At 39.6% G+C, this 24894-nt stretch overlaps 6 protein-coding genes across 6 annotated transcripts; 2 read left to right on the top strand and 4 right to left on the bottom strand.

Annotated features, from left to right (window-relative positions):
- Nucleotides 1-1233: 1233 nt before the first annotated feature.
- MELLADRAFT_112148 (uncharacterized protein) lies at nt 1234-1701 on the bottom strand (the record flags this gene model as incomplete). The annotated part of the gene is made up of 3 exons (XM_007416571.1): nt 1234-1326; nt 1403-1564; nt 1621-1701. 3 exons carry the CDS (start codon nt 1699-1701, stop codon nt 1234-1236), a joined length of 336 nt encoding a protein of 111 aa, XP_007416633.1.
- Nucleotides 1702-7205: 5504 nt separating this feature from the next.
- Nucleotides 7206-7679, bottom strand: MELLADRAFT_112147 (uncharacterized protein; the record flags this gene model as incomplete). Its single annotated transcript, XM_007416570.1, has 1 exon — nt 7206-7679. The coding sequence occupies one exon, from the start codon at nt 7677-7679 to the stop codon at nt 7206-7208; it is 474 nt and encodes a 157-aa protein (XP_007416632.1).
- Nucleotides 7680-7900: 221 nt separating this feature from the next.
- MELLADRAFT_112146 (uncharacterized protein) lies at nt 7901-8876 on the bottom strand (the record flags this gene model as incomplete). Its single annotated transcript, XM_007416569.1, has 3 exons — nt 7901-8007; nt 8099-8437; nt 8513-8876. 3 exons carry the CDS (start codon nt 8874-8876, stop codon nt 7901-7903), a joined length of 810 nt encoding a protein of 269 aa, XP_007416631.1.
- Nucleotides 8877-9290: 414 nt separating this feature from the next.
- Nucleotides 9291-12180, top strand: MELLADRAFT_112145 (uncharacterized protein; the record flags this gene model as incomplete). Its single annotated transcript, XM_007416633.1, has 5 exons — nt 9291-9435; nt 9860-9929; nt 10129-10534; nt 10604-10768; nt 12040-12180. The coding sequence occupies 5 exons, from the start codon at nt 9291-9293 to the stop codon at nt 12178-12180; spliced, it is 927 nt and encodes a 308-aa protein (XP_007416695.1).
- Nucleotides 12181-14100: 1920 nt separating this feature from the next.
- Nucleotides 14101-15128, top strand: MELLADRAFT_68085 (uncharacterized protein; the record flags this gene model as incomplete). The annotated part of the gene is made up of 3 exons (XM_007416634.1): nt 14101-14125; nt 14370-14894; nt 14965-15128. The coding sequence occupies 3 exons, from the start codon at nt 14101-14103 to the stop codon at nt 15126-15128; spliced, it is 714 nt and encodes a 237-aa protein (XP_007416696.1).
- A 395-nt stretch (nt 15129-15523) lies between these two features.
- On the bottom strand, nt 15524-16384 carry MELLADRAFT_112143 (uncharacterized protein; the record flags this gene model as incomplete). The annotated part of the gene is made up of 4 exons (XM_007416568.1): nt 15524-15715; nt 15796-15987; nt 16114-16307; nt 16375-16384. 4 exons carry the CDS (start codon nt 16382-16384, stop codon nt 15524-15526), a joined length of 588 nt encoding a protein of 195 aa, XP_007416630.1.
- Nucleotides 16385-24894: the final 8510 nt, after the last annotated feature.

The raw sequence follows: 24894 nt of genomic DNA, 5'->3' as shown, positions 1-24894 counted from the left end.
ATGAATCAAAATAAAACAACAGTTAACTTAATTGAAGATGTGATAAAAGATGAAATATTACTTACTTCTCTTCCCAAAGATGGGGAAAAGAGAAGTAAGATGAGTTGAGCAATGCAAGCTATAAGTACGCGGATGATTTGATTACATTGGGGTGATTAATGATGTCATTCTCCAATTTCACTGATGATGACATTTCTGGTGTGTCACTTAACACTAAATTTGTAATTCCTCTCTTGATTAATTTTTAATGTACTTGTTCAGGTCAATTGAACACTTCAACAACAGCACTTACAGCTGTCTTGCTTGATGGGTGCTTGGCCCTACAAGTGATGGAAGGAGGGCCTTGGCAAGTCAATTTTGAAGAGTTTCTTTGGGGACAATTGGTGAGTGTTTTACTTGCTTTTTTATCAACCAAGGTGACTGGTTGATCTTTTCAGAAGCCCAGGATGAACCCATGACCGCAGAAGGACTCAGTCTTTGTCATGGATAACTGCCCAATCCACATGGGTCCTGAGACTGGAACCATCTGCTTTGATCAATATGTTATACTTGTCTATCTACCCGCCTATGGCCCTTTTATGAATCCAATTGAGAAGTGTTTTTCTGTCATCAAAAATCACTTCATTCGTTCTCAACAGTTGAATAGAGATGAATTAACCCAGGAAGAAGAGATCAAGCAGATATACATCCAAATCATTTTTTCTGTCACTGTAGAATTGATGATAGAGCTTTATAAGGGATCTGGTTATCTTTGAAATTGAACTCTCATTGTTTCATTCACTGTAGTGAAGACATTTGTTATTCATTTGCTTAAGACACATTGTGAAATGACAGAATTTTTTGACTTTGCATCTCACAGACATTAAATCTTTTGTATTATTTGTATTGTCACTTTTTATAATGAAATTTTCACATGATTAATAGTATACATTTTGAACAAAAAATCACCCTAATTAGACTGGTGATCAGATAATGTTGTCTGTAAATCTTTGCTTCACTGATCAATCCGTGGACTGTCCCAACTTTTAAACCATCATGTTTCAAAGCTTCAATGTTCATAAATTCACCTGCTTTGAAAGCTCTTGAACAAGTTGGTGAGCCAGATTTTTGGGTGAAATTTTGGCATAATTGAGGAAATGTTTGAATGGGGGGTCACAACACCACAGTCATTGAGATCAAATGGTCTGGAAGCTTGTGGGGTGGTGATTATTGCTGCAGTACTTGGTGTTAGATTCATGGAGGTTGATTGAGTTGATGGAAGTTCACTGCCTCCAATCCAAAGAGTTTGGCTTTAGGAGGGGTGAACTTATCAACACTAAAATCCCCCTTGATCCCAAGAATTGTAATGAATTATGAGCCAATTGAAATGATGATATAAATTGGAAACAGCGATAACACTCACAATTGATCTTGCCCAAATTGTGAGAAGAATATTGGTGAGCCGTAATGTCTTTGAAGTGTTGATGGGATCTTGATATATTGCACCGTCACCCGCACCACTATGCTTCACATGAAAGGTTTGAAGCTTGCCTATGACCTGCTGTAATTGCCCTTCAAGTGAAAGCTGCTAAATGTAATTGATCATTGAAAGAATATCAAACACACTTGAGATTCCCTTACCTCAATCTCTAGTGGCCTCTGGGAAGCCCCAGGTTTGGCGGATCCAGGTATATTTTGTTGCATTATCAAGCTTTGAGTCATGCTGGCTTCCTGGAAAGAGAATAGTTTCAGAAACATGATTAGTTGAATATGATGATAAGATGACAAAGGAGAGCTGTTACATTTTGTAAGGCCTTCACAGCAGCACAAGGGTTTTCCATTGTGATACTGATAGAGACCCCGGCTATCTTGGTTTGATTGTTGTTGACAAGTGAATGAAACATAACCCAGCCATCTTCTTGAGTGATATCAACTGTTCAAAGACTCTTTTGATTGTATTTCACACTTCCTACCCACAAGACCAATCCCTTGTTCTTCCCAGTGAGTAAATGGCCAGAAACAAGGGGGAGGAATTGCTCAAGTCTCTGAAGATGAACACACTGGCAGTTGTAGAAGGGGACTTGACAGGTATCATCTCTCTGTCAATACCCAATCCGCACCGCTCCAAATATTGGTTTTGGAGCGGTTTTTGGGTCTGCTGTGACCTCCACATTTGAGAGCGGAGGCTACGCACCACAGCCTCAACCCGGTGTGGTAATCAAAAGTATTTAAGAGACAAATACTTAGGGCCCGTTTGGCTGGAAACCAAATACGGTTTTTGCCCAAATACTCCACCAAAGCCAAAAACCGTATTTGGCCAAATACGGTTTTTGGTTTTTGATAAAAAGACCAGCGTTCGGCAACGGTCTTTGATCAAAACCAAAAACGGTTTTTGATCAAAGAATCTTCAATTTGGAAAAACAGCCCTGACGCTGTTTTTCAGACCCAAAAGAGTTTTTGGGCTCATTTGCCCCTCCATTTCGATTTTTTGTTGACCAATTTGGTCGACTGTTTGGTAAACAAAAAAGCCAAATTTTGAGTTTTTTAAACTGCCCCTTGAAAAAGGGGCAAATCGAAAAATCGTTTCTGTGTAACAATTTTTTCAAAATCTGCCCAAACGGGCCCTTAATTCATTTTTAGTTTTATTTTTTTAGTTTTTTTATTTATTTATTTTATTTATTTCATTTCATTTTATTATTTTATCATTTTATTTTATCATATTTCATTTTATTTCATTTTATTTTTATATGTTACATGTTGATTTTTGAGTGTAATGGTTATGTGTAGGGGGTGTAGTGTAAAATGAAGCAAAAAGTGCAAATTATGGGTTTAGAACTTATGTGTAGTTGAGTGATGTATGGGTTATGGGGAGTATACAAGTTTCAAGTTGAAATTTCGAATTTTATGGGTTTTGATAGTCATGGCTAAAGATATGTATGGGTTTAATGTGTTGTGTAGAGGAATCATGGTTTTGAGGTATGGGTTTAAATAAGGCTAAATTTTGAAAATCCAACAACTCAGACAGATGGTGGTAAACTGGGGTGGTAAACTGAAAAAGCAAGCAGGGATCACTTTGAAAGATGGATTCATGGGATTATCAAACACCAGCATTGGCAAATTAAACATTACATATGAAAAGGGTGGATTTGAAACTTGAAAATCACTTTCAAAATCATAAAAAGTGCTATTTTCAATCATTCAACTTTGATTTTAGGGTACCACAGCATCTTTTCAGCCTAGAAGTAAGTTGGGGAGGGTTATATTTTCGCATATGAACATGAAAAATCAATTATAAACCATATACATCATCATCAGTGGTAATACCAAGTGGTAAACTGGGTAACTTCAATTTTGATTATTTTCACATAAAATCGAATTTCATTTTAAGAGTACAACCAATAGAGTTAGAGTTTGGCTTGGCTGAGAAAAGTTGTAGAGCGGAAGCAGAACTTTTTTTCTGTCCATTCAGCATTTTGATACAGTCCCTCTTTCGTATCTTTTTTTAGGTTTCAAGGGTAAATTGGTGGATTTTCCAGTTTTTGTGGTAAACAGCTCAGTTTTAATGATAAATGTGTGCTTGAAAATGTGTCAATGATACATGTGGGTGGTTTGAAGATGTTCATCAATTTTAATTTGGGGGTTGTTCAATGATTTGTGTGTGAAAAAGTTGTTTGAAGGTGGATTTTGAGTTTGGGGGGTGTTTTTTGTCCTACTTTCTTTTGTTTGTGTGTGTTTCAATTTTGATATAGTCAAGTGTCTCTTTCCCTACCTTTGGTAGCCTTTTTGTTAGCGAAAATAGTTACTAGAATTTTAGAATAAGCTTGTATCTTTTATTATCATCATTCAGGTAAACAACTAATGAGAGTTGGAATTTTATAATAATAAGACCCTTATTCATCTTTTAATTAATTTCTTGTTGAGTTGTAAGCTCATTTGCTCATTTGGAAGGTGCCTGAGTGCGCCTAGATAGTGCTACTTTTGATTTTATATTTGTCCTATTTCAGCCTGGTTTTTATTAATCCAAAGACTTGTAGGTCTTAAATTTAATTCATTGATAATCAAAGTCCCTGTTTTAAGAAGGGCATTTCTTTCTTGTTTGAAGTCTTTCAATTCACCATCTCAAGACTTATTCCTCTTTTGATTGTGTCTTCATTCCTCCCCTTCTTGGTTCTGCTTTCAGCTGTGTACTGAAAGAGTTCTACACCGGTTTCCTCCATAGCGGAGGCACCAAAACGCAATGGGCCGGGGCCTCAGGTTCTCCGCTATGTATTGGAGTGATACAGGCATGGGTGGAGGGTATGTATCAGACTCACCCCACCCCTTTCAACTTGTGGCTCAACTCTCTAGATCCAATCAACACCGCCTCACTCCATCTTGGATCAATTCAACCAATGGAACACCCCTGGATGATGCTTGGAGGGCTCACCTGTGGTCCATTTGACTCCCGAATGCTGGTATGTATAATGAAATGGTAAGTACCGTTTGATTTTGAAATCATATCTAAGAAATACAAAACTTACCAATATTGTTTCCTTCTTTGAATTCCATTCTTATCTTTTTCTCATCCAATTTTTCATTCAATCAATACCCAAACCGCCTGATCAATGGCTATCCCCAAAACCCCCTCCCAATCCCAATCTTCATCAAAAAGTACTGGGCTTCAAGTACCAAAAGCATTGAGTACAGACCACCAAGCACCTCTTGACCACCATCACCAGGCTTTGTGGCTACACCCACAGACTCTCGTACCTCTCTTACTCTTCCTTCTGATGACAGCAAAAGCTCAACTGGTCCTCTTGCCAATTGTTCTGCATCACCTCAACCCCCAGCTCTTACCACAGAGAAGAAGACGAGCAATGAAGCCTCAGATGCTGCCAAACCAACTGGAAAAGGCAAAGTAAGCTTTGTATTTCTCACGATAGACTAATAAAGAAACTTACTTGTTTCAAACTGTTTTATTTTTCTAGGCTTGCTTGGCAACTAGCAAACAAGCCATATCACTATCAGGAAGTTCAAAGGGTTGCTCACCATCACCCCAACCAACCAAGAAATCAAAAGATGTAAGTGAATCCAATTATTTTCTTTTAGCCTCTCACTACAGACAATTACTTGGTAGCAGAACATATTCCATTATAGGCGGCCTATGAGGTACCTGAAGACGTTGAGTTGTCCCAAGAATCTGATATTGAGATTGTTGGGACCAGCAAACTGGGCTACATGGAGGTGCAAAGTTCTTGTGCGAGAGAACTGCTTACTTTCTATGAGCCTCCTAAAGTAAGCCATGTATTCTTTTTTTCATATCTTGTTCCGTATCTGAATTTCATCCCTGTCTGATTTCTTTTGTGACATCAATTACAATTATATCTTTTGGAGATGACTTTTTTTCTTTTGTGAGAAAGTCTGATATATACCCATTGAAACATTTGTTGTATAGTTGAGCCTCACTTGTCTCAAAGCCATCCAGCCTGAAGACATGAAAAGAGCATGGTGAAGATTGTTTTTTATTAGTCACGAGTGATTTGATTATTAGGATTAATTGATGGAGTAAGATCTATATATTGAAACAAATGAGAAAGAAATAAGATAAAAGAGATCTATATATTGAAACAGATGAGAAAGAAATAAGATAAAAGTATAAACAACCATATATACAATAGACGTGAAAAGAGGTTGAGATCAAACTCTTTGAATCTTCAGAACATGGTAAGCTCGGACTTCAATAGAACGAAGTATTGGTGTAGGATCTACCTGCAGCGCTTCATAATTTTCAGGGTCATGTTCTTCAAGATTCCTTAACCAATCAGCATCATAACAGTCGATTGGAAGTCCTGGAGGAGCCTCCATCTGACTAAGAGTGCTTAAATCTCGGACTCATTCGGTAGGCCTGACTCCCGGTGTGCCTTTTGGGCTGTCGTCTTTTTCTTTAGCCTGGTGCACATCTAAACTCAATAGAAGAGTGTATAAAGATCTGCTACGCCATTCAAGCTTCTTGATTCAAAAGACCTTTTTCTGTGTTCCTGAAGGTTCCTCTTTGAGGTCAGTCTCATCGTCACTGCAGCACTGCTCAAAGATGTTGCATAATAGAGGCAATCCTGATCGAAGGGCGGTAGCTTTACGACGCGTCCTAAGCTAAAGAGTTTAAACATCTCAGATTCAGTAAGGAAACATATTCAAGATTTATCTTATACATAAAGTTTCACTTACACCTCCTACTCTTTGTTGTCAGACTATATGTTTCTTTGTAGCTTGAATTTAGGCCGCTGGCCATTCATTTCTTTCACAAACACTAAAGGCGACAAAAGAGACAATTAGTACACACATCGACTGGAATCTTGAATTATTCAAAAAACTCACATGCATTGTAAAGATTGTCTTGCATGTTTCTTGAGCGCTGACAAGACATTATCAAACTTTGCATCATCTGGTGTAATATTATCATATTGACCACATTTTACCAGTTGAATAAATATGGCAGCAGAAAGACACCATAAAAAAGAGTTACTTCGAGATGATACTGCCTCATCCCAAACCGGGCGGAATGATGAGACTCCCACACGGTTCATCATTTGCCACATGATGAGCAGCTCTTGAGGATTCGAAAATTCCCCGCCAGGACCTCCCTTGTATGGAAAACGAGGATCAGAGTTATTATCGACTTGAGGTGATATTTGATTCAGATTAACGCTAGATAGAATTTCGTGTTTTGTAGTGGACAGCTTCCACGATGACATCTGCGCTTGAGTTGCGCTTGCTGGTATCTCTTCGTTTTCTCATAGCCCCATCAATTTCCGTACGTGACTTCGTATGCGACCCTGTTTAATCACAATTCTCTGTCAGTATAACCTCACATCTGATATTCTCTGAATATAAGGGTGCGTTCACTCAAGGAACTTCTGACCAGAAATCACATTCTTTAAATTTTTTAATGCCAAAATGAAACATGCGCCACCAAATAAACACTTTAAATTTTGCCAAATGTGATTTCTCACCAGAAATTGCTTAAGTGAACGTGCCCTAAATAATTCTTACCAAGAATTCTGCGCTGGATTTCTTTTTACTCTTCTCTACCATTTTTTTATTTGAAGCTCCGGCAGAAGCTGTGTTCTGTTGTGCAAATAGCACGGCTAGGTCTTGCACCGCTTGACTCAAATGTTGCATCTGTTCTCGAAGATCTAAGGACTCTTCTTGATTTCCTTCTGCATTATTCAACTGTGTAATCTGAGAATCTAGAATTCTTCCAATTCTACTTGCAGGGCACCCTCTGGTTTGTCATTTCGGGTGTTGTCAATCAAGTCTTCTTCCATTGAACGGCTGGATTCAATTGGGTTGTGAGATGAAGCTGAGGAAGAAGATTTTTCTTGTTCGAAAGGCTCGTCATTCTCTTCTTCCAAACCTAAGTCTTCATCTTCTTGCGAATATTCATTGTCAGACATCTTCCAGTCGCTATCATTGTCATCATCGCAGTCAGGGATCAAATTTTTCCTAGTTCTCGAGACCGCCCAGTCTCTTGACAGGTTTGTTGGAGCCGGGCGAGGGAGAGCAGTACCTCTCTCCCGACTTGGAAAAGGATCCTCATTGCCGGAGGTTTGCTTTTGTTTGCCTTTTGAGACAGCCGACATGACCGGAGCAGGATTCGACCAGGATGCGCCATTGGGAAGATCTTCCATCTCCTCTTCACCTGTGCATAAAGAATCATACATTTTACATCAGTGAATCAACAGCAGATCTCCAATATGAAAAGACAAAAAGTAAAATTAGACTAACTTGTGACATCTCTTTCCGGACTTGAGAAAGAGGGTGCGTGTCTACGGCTCCGATCATGTGGTTGATCTGGAACAGAGTCGGATTGAACTTAGTCAGTAACTTCTACATATATACCATACATGATTTTAATCACGAGATCACCTTCTTCGCTGGATTCTCATATGTCTTCCTGGTCTAGGGATTCTTGAAACGCGCGGGTCAGCTGCTGGCGACTCTGTTCATTCGATGTTGTTGCCGCAGGTCTTGAAGGTGGAGGTTGGGTTGCTGAATCAAGATGGTATGATACAGTGAGATTTAGAGATTCAATCAATTCAATTATAAAGTAGGTAAAAGGAAAATTGAAGTTTTCACCCACAAGGAATTTCTGGATTGTACAGCAAACAGAGCTGCAACAGCTCGTCCTTTCTCATCAAGCCAATTCCCTTCACGCCAGATGGCTTCATTATGCTTCGCAGAGTCACAAGGTTGAGAGCTGAATACTTGTTGGGTGGAGGAAGTACAGAGAGCTGGGTGTTCTTTGAGCTTGAGCTTGAGTTCTTGTTTTTCTTCTGATTGGCTTGCGTTTTGCATGAATTATTCTGCTGTGTTTGATCTTTCCGCTTGCCTCGTTTTGGGTCGTCACTTATCTTTGTATTATCTCTGATGGTATGCGACAATAAACTGAAACCAGGGTTGACCTTTGCGCGGTTCTGGCCTGATGATCTAAAAGTGACGAGATCAGTAACAAGACCAAACTGGGGATCACTATGTTCCTCACATCAAGACTCACTTGGTTTGGTGGCCCCAGGAGAACCTTTGGTTCCTGCACTATCCGCTCGTGCTCTCTTTTGTCCTTGTGTTACTCGAGAAGGCGCAAAAACTGGGTTGGGTGGATCCATGAGTAAATAATTGATGAAAATATAAATATGAAGTGGGAATTTGTTGCTAGGAGCTTTGACAGATAAGAGTTGATGATTGGGATTGGGATTAGAATAACTTGAGAGGAAAAGAATAGCAAAACATGACAATCTGGCTTTATGTATACTCCAGCTCACGGAATAAGATACTTCCATTGATGAGCGCCCAACCCAACATCCTTTGAATGGGGTGTTCAGCATTTGGAATGGACATCCAGAGAAACGTCTGAAGATCATGATGGAGTGTGTGCTGAGGATGCTGATCAGTATTCAAAATGCGTTTTTGTGAAAGAAGAACCGGCCAACAGCTAACTTGTACTGAGCGTATGTAAAAACGTTCATACACCATCAGACACAACCTGCAGGTTGTGTAAAGTTACCCACGAACTTGAAACAAAGAATTCTCACTTGCTCAGCTGATCATCCTATTTACAATTACTCATTTCAATGCGCACACTCAAGAACACACATAAGATGTCCAGATCAAACGTCAATCAGCAAACTTTCCTATCAAGAATCATTCATAAAGAATAATCACCTATCAATCAAAACATCAATTGACAACACTTGAACGTCCTCACTCACCCTATAAATACCTAACCCAGCTCCTGATTATCAGACAATCTCCCCCAATCTTATCAACTCTGTGAAATGGAAAACCTCAAACCTCTTCTTCAAAGTGGAACCATCCGAGATCTACAATCGTATATGCTTGAACACTTTCCGTATGTTGTCCTACGAGATGATTTAAAATTAGCAGATTTAAAGACTTTAGCTAAAAAGTGGAACAAGATTGGTAAGTCAAGTATCGTATTGATGTCTGACTCTTATGTCATTTGTGAGCTAACATTATACGTTTATCTTTTTTGTGCTTTCTGATTTTGAAAAGCTCAAGCTTCTCCCAACCCTGCGCCAGTTACGCAGAAGTTGCGTGTTGCGTGGCGGGACGTTGCGGATAATTGGCCCCGTCATGTTACAAAATACCCCGCCTAATGTTGCGGTATGTACCGCTAAGTTACACAAAACTCAGATTCGGGGATTTTTTCAAACAGCTAAATATGTGTTAACGTTACGGTCCCACACCGTTAAGTAACGGTGTTGCGGCCCCGGGTTCTCATTTTAGCACTATTCCCAATTAGGCAAGAGTAGTAGTACAAACCTCCACCCTCATCCACATTAATCAACCTCGATCGATCAATACATTTCAAAAAAACCCAAAGGAGACGCCAGTATGCCTTGGCATGTTGTCAAACATGGCCACCAAGGGGGTGAACTGTTCACAGAACCCGAGTAAGTTTTCCTTACCTCCTTCCTAAGTTCTTGTTCTATCTTCCATCCGATTTTTCTCTACCCACCTACCTTTTATACTTACCTTTGTTAATCGAATCTTACCTAGCAATCTCACCTCCCACAGAATAATTCTCCTTCCTTACCCCATCGATTTTGATTTTACATCTTTTGCTCAATCGCTCAACAAACAAACAACTAGTTTCAAATTCTACCAAATCATCATGTCATCCGTAGCATCTGAGACTCCCTCCAGATCAAGACCCGTTCGTCACAGACAGCCAGCTATTCACCCAGGGATGGTTTCACCGGCTGTCGACTCTCGTCGACGATTGAGCGTCGATGATCAATCTCAACCTGCGCTGAACAAGACCAAGCGCAAAGACCGAAGCTACGATCCCAAACCTGAGAATGAATCTGATTCATCCATTGTCAGTATTCAATGTCAAGGACGGAAGAAGGACCCGAAGGCCACTGGATATCAATCAGAGGCCTCGATTACTGAACATCAAGGCAAGAAGAGCAAGAAAGGTACCGGCTCTCAATCAAAGAGTCAGCGTCGGTCTCAGGCTCGCAAGAAAACTGCATCTGCAGCTCCATCTGATGATGTGAGTAATTTCTTTTTGATTAATACTATATCCTCGGTGTGGAAGCACATTGAATCAATTCTGCCGCAGCTCATCTCAGCTAATGTGACAAGAGCCATGCTACGTGCCGATTCCGACGAGGAGCCATCCGGTGATCAACCTTGCAAGCGTCACAAGGCGGACGAGGCAGACGCCAAAGTGGAGCTAGCTCAACTGAGGGCTTACTACGATACTCCGTTTCATAGGCATGATGATGTACACTCATCAATTCCTGACATCATAACACTGACCATGCATATTGATGATTTCATGAATGGCAGGACAAGTCAATGGCTCCTTTGTCGTATGCCTGTCGATTCTGCAACAGAGACTCCAGCAAACCCGTACGAGTTAGTTTAAGCAACCTGACAGGGAATCTCCGCGCCCACCGTGACGGTTCTACTCAGAGTGGGCGATCTGACGTAGGGTGTCCTGGTCGAAACAAAGCCAAAAACTCAGCAGAAGGTAAGGAATTAAACATACCACCTTCGGTGGCAGAGGTTCGCCAGGCCAAGAAGCAGAAAACAGGAGGTCTCAGTGGATTTGTCACCATAACACCCGGAATCAAGTTCAATAATGTGACGTTTAACCAAATGGCTTGTCTATGGTTAATTTGACACGCCTTACCCTGGACCCGAGTTGAGGACCCTATACTACGATCTATGGTTAGGTACCTTCGCCAAGAGGCCAAGCTCTATGGCCGCAAGTGGGCTGCGTCCGAAGCGCGTCAAATCAATCAGTCTTTGAAAACAAACGTTTTCAAAGAACTGAAGGTAAGTTTTCCATTGCTTTATTGATCTTTAAGTTTCTGTACTGACCGGTTTCATTGTTGTTTAGAATCTTACTTTGCGTTTCAATCTGGTCCACGACGCCTGGACCAGCAAAGGAAATTGACATGGCTTTATCAGAGCGTCAGTCACCTTCATCGACCCCAAATGGCAGTACCATGTGCAACATGTAAGCTTGAAGGTGGTTGCCTGGCACCATCACGGGCCATGGCTCGCTGAACCTATTGTCAACCTTCTAGTGAAGCATGGTATCTATCAAAAGATATGTATTTATTTTTGTTCTATTATTTTGAATTCTTAATACTTTTTGATCATTTTATTTCGCTTGTCTGATGCTAATGTTTGTTTTTGTTTATGAATATTCACATTCTCTGCCAGACCACCGACTCGGGATCCAATAATAAAACGATGGCACAGGAAATGCATCGACAGTTCGCTTTGCAACCCCAGCTTGATGGTATTAAGTATAAATGGGATCCAGCCAATATGCATATTTTTTGCTTTTGTCATAAGCTTGCGCTGATCGTCAACGCAGGGCTTGCCGAGTTGGGCGTGAAGGCACCACCTCCCGCAAAAGTGAAGTCAGCAGCTCGTGGGCACTTCCCGTCCATCGGAACCATCGAAGAAGAGGAAGAAGATGTTGAAGAAAGCACCTCATGTGACGACGCAATCCCAGAACACGACATTGACGAATTGGAGGAAATCAACCCACCGGTTGAGGAAGATGACGCAGGAAACATCGACATTGAAGACAAAACTCAATGGGACATTGCTGACGCTGAAGATGAAGTGACACCAGCCGTGGTTTTGGAAGAGGAAGTGGCTCCGACGCACCGTTGAGAAGCAAATCATGTTGATTTTATATTGCGGAAGGTAATTATCTTTTTTTTTTCTATTTGTGCTTTGCATTGAACTTGAGAGTTACTTTGTTACAGGTTGACTTTATTGTACGCCGGATCACTCGGTCGTCGGCGTGGCGCAAGGAATTTGCACGAGTGAGTGCAAAAAAGGGATTCACAGGATCTTTAATTGCTGGCTACGGAATTAGATGGAATATTAAGTATGAAAGTAGGCACAAGGCTTGGCTTGCGCGATCGGTGAGTATTTCATTTTTATCTTGCTTTATCTTTAAAGCTCTGATCATTGTCAATCTACCTGGACAGGTCATCGATCAGTTGTGTAAAGAAGATGTTGACCAAGTGCTTGCGGTGGGTCGCCGCCCACGCAAGAACGGGAAGCCGTATGGATATTTCCATCAACTGGAAATTACTACGGCTGAGTGGGCTCAAGTTCGATGTATCAACGTTGAACTGGAGGTATGTAATCGAAGCTATTGGTGTAATTGCATCAGTTTCTGACTTTTTTTTTATGCATCTTGTGGTATAGATATTTCTTACCACCACCCTCAAGATGGAAGGCGACGGGCCTACCGGGTGTATGGTAATTCCAGAATACGTCGAGCTTTGACATAAATTACAAGAAAAAGTGGATAAATTGACTACCACCGACGCCATATACCCGATGTTGGCAAAAATGTTGGAAAAAACACAATATTACCTTGACGAAGCACTCGGATGCGAAACATTGGTAATGGCGACACTACTTCATCCTCTATTTCGTCACAAGTTCTTTGTGAAGTGGTTTGGTGGGAAATTTGGAGAGGTTCCCATCAAAGCCGAATCTACATTCCGTCGACTCTACTCCGATTACAAAGCTACGTTGCCTCGCCAAAGAACTGCGGCGAACTCGACTGGTTCTAGTTCCAATCCATCTGCAGGCCAACCCAAGATGTTCCATGACGATTCCGGAAGTGATGAAGAGCCCGCAGAGACCATTGACAATTCTGTTGACAATTACTTACGCATGTCAGACAAGATGCGTAGTACTGAATACAACTTGTCAGACCCAAAAGCAGCTTTAACATGGTGGTCGGTAAGTAGAATATGTTATCTAACATCATGAACATATGCTAACTTCTTTACATGCCTCTGTAGCGTCATGAAAAGGACTATCGAGTTCTTGCAAACATGGCACGCGACTACTTGGCCACCACGGGTTCATCATGTGCGGCAGAACGAATCTTCTCATGCGCCGCCGATGTTTGTGCCAGTGATCAAGGGAGTCTATTGGCACGTACCATAGAAGCTCTTGTCTCAAGTCGTTTATGGCTAAGGGAGGGTGTGGGTTTGGGAGTAGATTTTCAGAACTCGCAGGCATTTTGAAAACTTTAGGCGTGGCTCTTGACTAATCCCCTGGTAACTCTTCCAATCAATACTTAACTTAACCTTTTCTATCTCCTTTTCACGTACACTCGTTTAGTCTCTTTCTCTACTTTTCACTACACTCGTTTAGTTTCTTCATTATAAATTTTTATTGTTACACGTGTGCTCGGGATTCATAAAAATCATGAAATGCTTATTTGCGGCTGCGGCCTATTGTCCTTTTTGGCGCTGTAGCGTTGTTGCGTTACTGCTAGTTAACGGGCGATAACGTGAGCAACAATTAACACTGTAGCGCTTGTAGCGCTGCTGCTGCTTTGCTGAGTGGAGCTGAGCTACCACGGACTGCAATTTCCTGTTGCGGTCCTTCGCGTTACGTTGAAAATGTAACGCTCTTCAGTTGCTTGTGACGGAGTAACGTTAAAAAAAAGGGTCAGTTAGCGCTACGTTGCGTAACTGGCGCAGGGTTGCTTCTCCAGCATACAACAAACGCAAATCTGATTCACCAATTGAAAGCAAGACTGAAGGCACTTCTGGCGCAATGGACGCCATCACATCCAATACGAGTTTGGTTCCACCAGCTTCAAAAAGACAAAAACCAACTCCTTGGTCACGCCACACCAAAAAAAAGTCCGTTTGATTCCAAGACGTTGGTCAAGTCTCAAAAGTAAATAAATCAGCAGCTCAGAGACGATGGAAAAAACCAAGTAGGGAATTTTAATTCGACTTTCATTTGTACATACATAGTTTGGTCAAAATTGATTTCTTGAACTTTCTTTTAACCCAACCTGAAAACTGACCACTGTATAGGAACCGCCCAATCGAACACTACCAAGCTGATTGATACTGAAATCAATGAAGTTCAGCCGACAAGCACCTTTCCAGCCGAGACCTCTCAGAAGCCTTACAACCGCACTCGCGGAAAATTGAATCAAAAAACCAAACCACCCAGTTCATCTACCAATGTCACACCACATCAGCTTGTAGTCAATCCAACAACATCACACAAGCAAACCATTATGTACAGTTCCTCTTTGACGGCGCTTTCCAACAATGAAGATTGTCTCAGGTCTCTTTTCAAAACCAGCTCTCCAGAATCACCACCTTTTAGGCACAAATACTTATCAGAATCCACTCTGGCAGATCTAGGCGAGTTAGAAGGCATAGTTTTTGAGCCTCAACCAGAACCTTCCTTCATCAACAAATCCACTCCATATGCAAGTTTCCCGTCAAATTCAACTAATGCACATCGTGAAGTCACGGATGACAAGATAAATCTCATTTACCTAGGAGGGGACGATCTTGTCCAGGCTCAGGATATAGAGGAAGCCAATTGTGAGTTATTACTGTTTACAATTCATGCGAGCTGTTTGCTGAAATTTGTTTGTGTAACACAATATTGTAGTTCCAGTTCCGCAGTTATCAAATAAGAAGGGCTCATGCAAATGTGGATGTCATGAGGAGATGTTAGTTTTGAAGGAACGGATTCAAAAATCGGAGGATCTAGTTTTTCCAGAATTTTGCGCTATTCCCCCCTGCTGTGCTGCCATCATCTCAGAGTTGCCCTAGTTCTCACCTGGTTTGGCTAGTGTCTTGATTTTTAATTCTTGATTTTCTTGTTGTCCTTGTAACTAGTGGTATAATGATGTTTTTTAAATCATTTGATTGTTGTTCTGCTGTATGATGATTTTTCAAAAAATTTCTCTCTTCTTACCATACAACAAATACAAAAAGTAAAGTCTTTTTTTTGAGAGATTTTTTGTTCCAAGCTTGACTGCTCTTAGACAGATGATGATAGCATGTCAGTTTGAGAAACCAGGAGTATATATGCACACCCATGGCCCCAAATTCAACAAAGAGGAAATGGATCAATAGATATTCATGGGATGTAATGAAAATTTTCAAAACCATTTAATTGAACATGCAAATTGATTAATTTTCCCAAGGGAATATGGCCTAAATTTTCATGTGTGATCGTCTACCCTTCGTATAAAGAGCCCAGCTTTAACAGAGCGATATTCAGGAGTGTTGGCTATGTAGGCTTGTAACTTAGGTGACCACTCGTCATTGCTATGAGCCTCAGGCTTACTCAGGATACGCTGGTATCTAGGTGAGAAGTTGTGATCTTTTGCGTGTTTAGATCGAGCTTTCTGAAGCTGAATCAAAAATCAAAGTATCATTAGTTCAAATCCTCAACAAAAAGGAAGAACATAAAAAACAAAAAGATGATGCTCACTCTTTTTCTACGTGCCAAAGCATTTCTCCTCTCTTCAGTTGCCTGATTGATACCTTCCTCTTTCACTTCTCGTCTGTACTTCTGACCATACCAATAATGTACATAGTGATTATAAGTCTTTTTGAGTAAAAGTAACTTGTTGACGAATGTCTTGTTGATGTTCATGTAAGCAAACGCCTTGGCAGCAACCCACTGGCGGAAGATTCAAATTGCGCTGATTTGACAAGCTTTGTTCCATAGAGTGTCTTCAGCGCTGTCAAGATCCGGCTTCCATTCACGTATTCCAATCTTCGCAAACATTTCTTTAGCGTACAGTACAAAAAACTCTTTGATGTTGACGATACTTCCGCCAACATTCACACGATGAGCAGAAGGGAATTGGACGTCGTTTTGATTAATGATATCGTTGGCTGTTGTACTATCTATTACTCCTTCAATTTTGGCTGTTGATGAATTTGAAAATCTAGAGTTGAATTCCAGGAGGAGCTCGGGCTTTGGTGGCTTTGGGACCACTGATGCCAATGTCAAACCCCAGATAATCCAAATGAACACGTAAAAAAAAAATTCTAAAAAAATCACAGTGTGTCATGTTAGTGTTGTTTTGTAATCAAACCACAAGAATCAAAGCCTACCTTTGTTGCGTCGAAACCTTCAGGCCATTCTGATGATTGCATCTGGCCTGGATGTCGTTTTGGCAATGGTTTTGGTGGCCCAGTTGATTTGACACGTTGTGGAAAGCAATTCCTATGATCACGTCTTAATCTCATATCATTTTTTTTATTATTACATTAGATCAACTCACAACAGAAAAAAGAAAAGATCCATAAATCACACTCTTCAATTTTTATCAAGGCATGTGGACTCAAGACAAATAATCAAAATCATCATTTCAATTCAAATTATCACTATATGGATCTTGTTATTCTCAATGAACATCAATCTTACATTCAAAATGGTATATTTTATACAGACATAGAAGTTCAAATAAAAACAATACATACAAAAAAGATAAATAAATGAGATACATACATACCTTGGAAAAAAAAAGAGGGTCAAAAATTGAAAATGTCAACATTGATGTTACACAAATAAGATTAGAATTGATGAATCAAGAATGAAAACTCACCTAGTAGATTAATCAATCCCCAAACAGTTGATCTACAAGAAAGAAGTCAAGAATTGAAATTGGAATCTATGCAGCTATGAACTAACATTAAAGCAAGTCAGGAGAAAGTGGAGAAGTCAGTTTAAATGATGCAACAGAATAGAAGGAACAAAAAACTTACCTAAATGATCAAGAAGTCGAAATTAAAATTGAAGTCAAGAGAGTTGAAAATTGATTAAGAAGGCCTACAATCAAATTTAAATGAATTAATCTTAAACAATTGATGCAAAGTTCAAAATCGAATGACAGACAAATAAAGAAACAATATAACTTGTCATTATTGTGTAAGAGAGTGGAGAAAAATGTTAAGAACAGACCTCAAAATCAAAATCTAGATAGACAAAGATGAAAGAGAAAGTAACAAAAGACTTACAAGATAGATCAGAGCTCAAGATCGAAATTGAATTGAATGTTTATGAAGATTGTAGTTGAAACAGGCTGAGATCGAAATGGAGTTGGTGTAGTTAGAGACTGAATTGATTGATATTGAAGTGAAGGTGGTTAGAGTTGAGTAGTGATCGAGATAGAGGGGTCCTATGGAAGCTTTTGTTTCAACTTATCAAATAGATACCTAGAAGCGAAATGAAAAGGGAATCAAAATTTTAAACAAAGAAGATAAAGTTAGTAAACAAGAACAAACAAAGATAAAGAAATGAAAGAACTTACTTAAATGAAGATCAAGATCAAAGGTCAGAATCGAAACTGAATCCATCAATCTATTCATCAGATACAATAAGAATAGAAAAAAAAAGGAAACAGAATAGACATTCGATTTTGAGGTCTGAAGTTAAAACTAATGAAAAACTTAATAGAAGGATCGATTTTGAGGGTTTAAATTGAGATAGAGAAAGAGGGTGGTGTCAGTGTTGTGCAAGATGAATAGTAGAAAGAAAGTTAAGAGAGAAAAGACTTACATATTTATCAAGATCTAAATCAAAGATCAGAATCGAAATTGAAACTAAATAGGAATTCGATTTTGAGGTCCAAAGTTAAAACTAATGAAAACAAAGAAAGGAGGTAAAGGAGTCAGTATGAGAACAAACAAAGAAGTGAATGGGAAAAGAAACTTACTTAAATGATGTCAAAATCAAAATCTAAATACATAAAGTCAAGGATGGGATAGTGTAGAAGGAGAGAAAAGAAATTGAACTTACATTGTAAATCGATGGTGTGAAGATCGAGCTGGAGCTTGAGGATGAAGTGCGATCGAGAGGTCCTGAAAATCGAAATCTAAACAACTAGAGAGAAGAGATGAGTGAAAGAAAGAAAAAAAAAGGGAGTCAACACAGATCATGAACAAGTTAATAAAAGGATGAGCAGTAAAAAACAGGGTACTTAGCTGTTTTGAAATAAAACTAAATCGAAAATCAAAGTGAATCTGGTGATGTCGTGATTTGAACATAGAGGCCCGATCGGAGATGAAGTCGAAATTGGAAAGGGAGGAGGGAGTGATCAGGAGGTTTTTTCTTAAATGTATCGGTCTCGTTTTTTTTGTCTAGTTTGTGTAGGAATCTGTGGTATTGTTTTTCTTTTTTTGTGATCCATCCAAGGGATCATCAAGTGTTCTTTTCGTGTGATTCGCGTATTAGTGTGGATCAAAGAGTGTTCTAGTGTTAGTTGTTAAAGTGTTCTGATTGTTGTTATCGGCTTCGTGTCCGTGTCTAAGTGTTTTAATCGTGTGTTCAAGTGTTCTTGACATCATATAAGGTTTTTTTTAGAGTGTTCCATCAAAGAATCAGAATATCATCGTTAGTTAGTGTGTCCGATTAAAATCAAGTTTGTTAGGATTTTTTTTATCTCATTGAAAGAAAAAGAAAGATAGATAATAAAACAAACCTTTATCGTAGTTTAGATCATCGTTTGTAGTGGTTGATCTTGAAGAATTGTAGTGTTGTTGTTTTATTTTTTTTCTTTTATTGTAGTTTTGCTGAGCTGAGTCGTGAAACAGTTGTCAGTTGGTTGGATTCAAGCTCAGGGCCGGGTTTTTTTTATCAGGGCTTTCCATATATCATTTTTTATCATTAATTTTTTACTCATAGCAAGAATTACATTAAACTCAAAATCTACATATCTTTGCTTCAACATCTAGTATATCTTTGTGTAGGGTATTGTTGGATTCCGCCAGATCTTGCGGTTTTTTTTAGAAATATCAGAATAGTGTTACGTGTTAGACTTGTGAAGGTAGAAAGTTGTTAGAGAGTTGCTTCCTTGCTTTTTTTATTTTTGAACTGTTATTTCAAGGTTGAGGGCAGTCTACGACAATCATAGTTTCACCCGCATCTTGTTATTCTTTCTGCGGTGATTCTTCCCCTCTCCGGCTCAGCCTACGCCACACAGCGTAGGAGTTCTACATCTGGTGACTCCACTGGGGCTCTTTTTTCAAAACAACTTTTGTGTCTTTGCAGGTGCTCTTCCTCAAAAGTAGTTTCTCAAACTCAAGATATCAATTTCAATTTTCAAACTCATCTTATCATCAATTTAAAATTACTATTCATTCCGCAAATCATTATATCTCAAATCTCAAATCTCAAAGTCATCAGATCATATCTCAGAACTACGCGCTGAAATTTATTCAATCCTCAAACAATCATATATCTCATTTAAAATTTAACTACTCAAATTTTATTTCACATTCAGTGATTCAAATCAAATTATTGGATCAGAAGTAAAATTATCATCTCAATATTATCTATCCGCAAATCATCAAATTGTTTGTTTGTTTAAGTTCACATCAATTCATCTTTAGAAATTTACAGCAAACCATCAAACCAGATTCCCATCAACTGATCCTTGCGGTCACCATTATCACAATTCTTTACTTTGCATATTTTAAGCTCATCATAACTCAAATTTCATCATACCGGAGTTTTCAAAATCTTGTTATTCATATTTCAGATCTTAAATTACTTCAACATCTCAACTTCTGCGCGGATACAAACCTGAAGTGGTGGTTATCAAAATTATTTACATCAATTATTCAGACATTCAACAATCAAACTTGCAAACTCTTGTAGTCCAAATTCTTACTTAGAAATCAGAATCATCAATACTACAATTCTAAATTTCATTGAATCTCTTATCTGATCATGTCATCTCAAAAGGAACTTCCACCGGCAGCGGCTTCAAAACAACCTGCAACGGAACCTGCTGTGTCTGGATCTGGTATTAAAGGTGGGAATGTTATTGGTCAAGAAGAACGTAAGTTATACAGGGAAAAGGAAGAAAGTGGTGATGATTCAGGGGATAATGTTACGGAAAAGGGTTTAGAAGGAATGTTTAAGGAGGAAATTGTTTCAGTGGACGATGTAGAAGGAATGATGAAGGATGGTGGAATTTCAGTTAAGGAAGCAGAGGAGTATTTAGAGGAGGCTCGTGTACAGGCGGAGAAGATGGAAAGGTTGTTGAAAGCGTTGAAGGAGGCAAAAGTTAAGGCGGACAAAAGGCAGGGGAAAGGAAGGAAGAAAGTTTACAGTAGTGATGGTAGTTCAAGTTCAGATGATGAAAGTGATGTTGAAATCAAGAAGAAGAAGAAGAACAAGAAGAAGGTTGTAAAGATTGAACCTCAAGATTCAGAATTACGATTTAGACGCGGGGAGGATATTCAAAAGTTTTTACGGGATTTTGAGGTTGCTGCGCAAGTAGATGGTGCTAGTGGTATTGATATGGCAATGCAGGTGTGCGCATTTGTAGATGGAAAGGATTTAAAGGAAGAAATTAAGGAACTTGATGGTTGGGGTGAAGGAGAATGGAATTGGAAAATTTTAAAGGTGGAGATGAAGGACCGGTATGTGTCAATACGTGAGGCACCTAGGTATACAATTGAAGATTTGAAGGAATTGGTGTTGGAGTACGAAAGAAATGGTGGTATTGATTCAAAATTGGAGTTTGAATGTTTTCGTCACAAGTTTGAAAGCATCTTAGTTTATTTGAAGAAAAATGATTATATTGATTCTGAAGATGAGGTTTGTACGTATTACTATAGAGCTTTTTCAGATAATATGCAGAAGAAGATCAAGGAAAACTTAAGGGATGAAGAGGAATTAAGGGTTACAAAGGATGGAAGACATAGATTACCGGGCTGGAAAGTGTTAAAGAAGTCAATTGAGAAGGTATTGCGGGCGGAAGTTGAATTGGTATTTGAAGAATTACGCGGAAAGAAAGAAGTTGAGATGAAGAAGGATGATGAGCTTAAGAAGAAGGTGGTACAGAAGGATATGGAAAGAAGAGGTTTAAAGATGGAAGGATTGAACAAGAAGATTGGTGGAAAGTCAGGGGATGAAGCTACTATTAATGAATTAGTTAGGCAGTTTGCGGCATGGAGCAGTCAAGGAATTAATCGACCTTTGGCTGGAAATCAGAATATTCAAAATCATTCTAGTTTTCAGAATAAAGCATTTACCGGACAGCAACAGAACCTTGGTCCGTCAGCTCAAAACAGTGGATCTGTGCCTAGTTTTAATGCTACAAATTATTTTAGAAATGGTCAGCAAGGAGGTCAAAACTTGAATAATAATTCTTCCGGTCCTAATTTTAATAATAGTGGTCAATACGCGAATTTTGGGATGACTAGAGGACGAGGTGGATATTCAGGTAATAGGGGTGGTTATGGAGGAAATCAGTATGGACGTGGAGGTTCTAACTCGAATTCTAATCAATGGAATGGTTCTGGAGGACAATTCCAACAAACTAATGGTGGTCAACAACCCAGCGGACCCTATGGACCTCCACCAAATAACGGACCTACGCGTGGAGAGTTTCAACAACGTGCTTTTCGGGATGGACCACTGATGTGTTATTATTGTGGTAAAGAAGGACATGGTCATAATAGATGTCCGGATAAACAAAGAGATGTAAATGATGGTTTTGTTACAGAACATAATAACACTTACATCTTGTCAAATGGAGCGGTAGTCAGATGGGATAGCAGTCGGCCAATCCGTACCGTAGTTGCTGATTATTCATTACAAGTTGAACAAGCAAAGATTGCAGCGGCAAAAGGTGAAAGTCCTCAAGCGTCAACTCAACCTCCTGTGGCATCAATTCCAGCAGTACCGGAGAAGACAACTGTGACGGGTATTTTAAGTAAAGCAGCTAATGGTGATCCTCAAATTCAAGAATTACGTGCTAGCTGTGGAATTTTGGAAGATTGGAAGGCACCGGGTATTACAAGTAAAGGATTGAAGTCAGTTATGGCAGGGGCAGGTACAAAAGTTTATGATGTAGAAGTTAAAAGAGGTAGAGGTAAAGCGGAACCGGTTGACGCGCCAAGGAAGAAGAATGTTACAATTCAGAATGAGAATGAGGAAGTAGAGGATGAAATTATGGAATTGAATGAAGATGATGATAGTAGTGAGGACGTTCCTTTGGCAAAATTGAAGGCAAGAAAGAGAGCAACTGTAGTAGCACCGCGAGCGGAGAAGAAGGACATTATCAAAGGCAGATTTGAACGGCCAGTGGAGCGGAGTTATGAAGGAGTAATGGATAAAGTGGTTGAGAAAATTATGAAGACTCATATTGAAGCAGAGGTTGGAGAATTATGTGCTATTTCGCCGGCATTAGCTGAACATATGAAGAAGCAAGTCTCAAAGCGACGGGTGGTAATACCCAGAATCATCAAGCCTTTACGAGCAGCGGCAGGAGGATTAGATGATGATGATTCAACTTCTGAGAGTGAGGAAGATGGTGAAGATGTCTTGTATTCGTGTCCTTTAGGTTATTTGGAAATTATGTTAGGTGGAAAGAAGAAAAGGGTTAAAGCTTTGGTGGATTCCGGTTCACAAATCAATATTCTTCCTGAATCAGTTGCGGAGGAATTGGGATTGACTGGATTGGTTTCAATTAGATCTGGAGTTAGAGGTATTGGTGGTCAAAGGACGGAGTTGATTGGTATTGGTGAAGCTATAGAGGTTGTAGTTGGCACTAGAGTACAAGGGGTGGCACATTTTTGGATAGCTAAGGAGAGTAAGTGTCCAATTTTACTAGGACGTCCCTTTCTTATGGATTTCAGAGCAGGAATAGAGTTTGGAAAAGCTGTTGGTGAGCGGTTAACTTTGAAGGATGAACGTGGTATTTGGACTAGATTCACAATATGTCAACCGGACGAAGGAGATTGGGAAAGAGAGTTAGACTTGGGAGAGAAAAGGACGACAGTGGTACAATCACAATTAGCACGGTTGCAGCGGGAAGTTAAGGATGAAGACAGTAGTGTGGTTCCGGATTATGTGGAAGAATTTTCCGGCGAAGATAAGTCTTTTTTGTAGATGGTGTCGGTGAATCAATGGGCATTCAGTATATAGCAAATCCAAGTAACCTTGGATGTCTATCACCGACTAATAGTGAAAAGGGAACTTGGTTGTGTACAACAGATAATTTCGAATCATATTTTCAGTCTCAGTCTCAATTTCAGCCTCAGTCTCAATCTCATTTTCAGTCTCAGTCTCGGCCTTTGTCTCAAGTTGCTGATTTTTCATCCTTGGTATCAATGGAGGACGCGCAAGAGGGGAATAAAGTGGAGGATAGTAGTTTTCAAGATTTTTGATATGTTTCCTCTTTTAGTTTTATTGAATCATCTCTTTCTCAGTCTCAGTTTTCAAGTAGTGATGTACAATTAGAAGATTACGGTGGATGTTTTCAAGAGTTAGAAAGAGGAATAAGTGATGGATTATTGGATGATGAGGAATGGGAGACGGTTCAGAATTTAAATCAGGGTTTTGATATTAGACAGCAAGCAGAAGTGTGTGAAGAATGGAAGAAAGGAAATATTTTATGTTTTACAAAGTATAAGTCAGTAGCAAAGAAGGTTCGACCAGTCAATGCGGCAATGCCACAACATCTCAATCCGCCATTACAAAGACCGCCTTTGTCTAGAGATCCTTATCAAACTCCTTTATCAATGAATCCTCCGGACTTTGTAGAAACTAAGAAGACTACGTCGGAGCGGTTGAAGATGTGTAATTTTGGACCGGAAGGCTGGTTGAGTGATGAAGAATTGAAGTTATTATTACATGTGGTAGTTTTACGGGAAGGAGCTATTGCGTATTGTGAAGAAGAGAGAGGAGTTTTGAAGCATTCTTATGGATTTCCTTATGCAATTCCTGTTGTGGATCATGAACCTTGGCAGAAGAGGCCAATTCCTATTCCAGCGGCCATCAAACCTGAATACATTGAATTAGTACGTCAAAGGCTACGGACAGGTTTATATGAGCAATCTACTTCAAGTTATTCAAGTCCAGTATTTTGTGTCAAGAAACAAGACGGGAAGCTTAGAGTTGTGCATGATTTACAAGAATTGAACAAAGTTACTATCAAGGATGCGGGATTGCCTCCGGCACCGGAAGAGTTTGTAGAAGCATTTGCGGGAAGAGCATGTTACGGATTGGGTGATATTATGGGTGGATATGATGAGAGAGAGTTAGCAGATTTTTCAAGACCATTAACCACTTTTGAAACACCTTTAGGGCGCTTACAACTTACTCGACTGCCTCAAGGTGCTACAAACTCAGTGGCGGTTTATCAAGCTCAGATGATGTGGATTCTTCAAGACGAAATTCCACAGAACGTAGGTATCTTCATTGATGACGGCGGAATCAAAGGTCCTGATTCTACTTACGGCGACGCAGTTCTGGATGAGAATCCGGGAATCAGACGTTTCATTTGGGAATATGCAATTACTTTAGAAAGAGTGTTATTCAGGATTGAAGAGGCGGGTTTGACAGTTTCCGGAAAGAAATTTGCGGTTTGTGTTCCAGCATTGGAGATTGTAGGACACGTAGTTTGTAAAGATGGAAGAACTATATCAAAGAAGAAGAAGAATAAAATTCAAAATTGGCCAGTTCCACGAAATACAACAGAGGTTTTAGGTTTTCTTGGAATGTGTATTTATGTTAGAATGTTTATTAAGGATTTTTCAAAGATTGCAGCGCCTATGCGGAGGT

This window comes from Melampsora larici-populina (genome assembly GCF_000204055.1).
Source record: "Melampsora larici-populina 98AG31 unplaced genomic scaffold MELLAscaffold_62, whole genome shotgun sequence".
Taxonomy (NCBI): Eukaryota; Fungi; Basidiomycota; class Pucciniomycetes; order Pucciniales; family Melampsoraceae; genus Melampsora; species Melampsora laricis-populina.
Note: the sequence above shows the minus strand (reverse complement) of the source record. Positions and strands in the feature narration are given on the sequence as shown.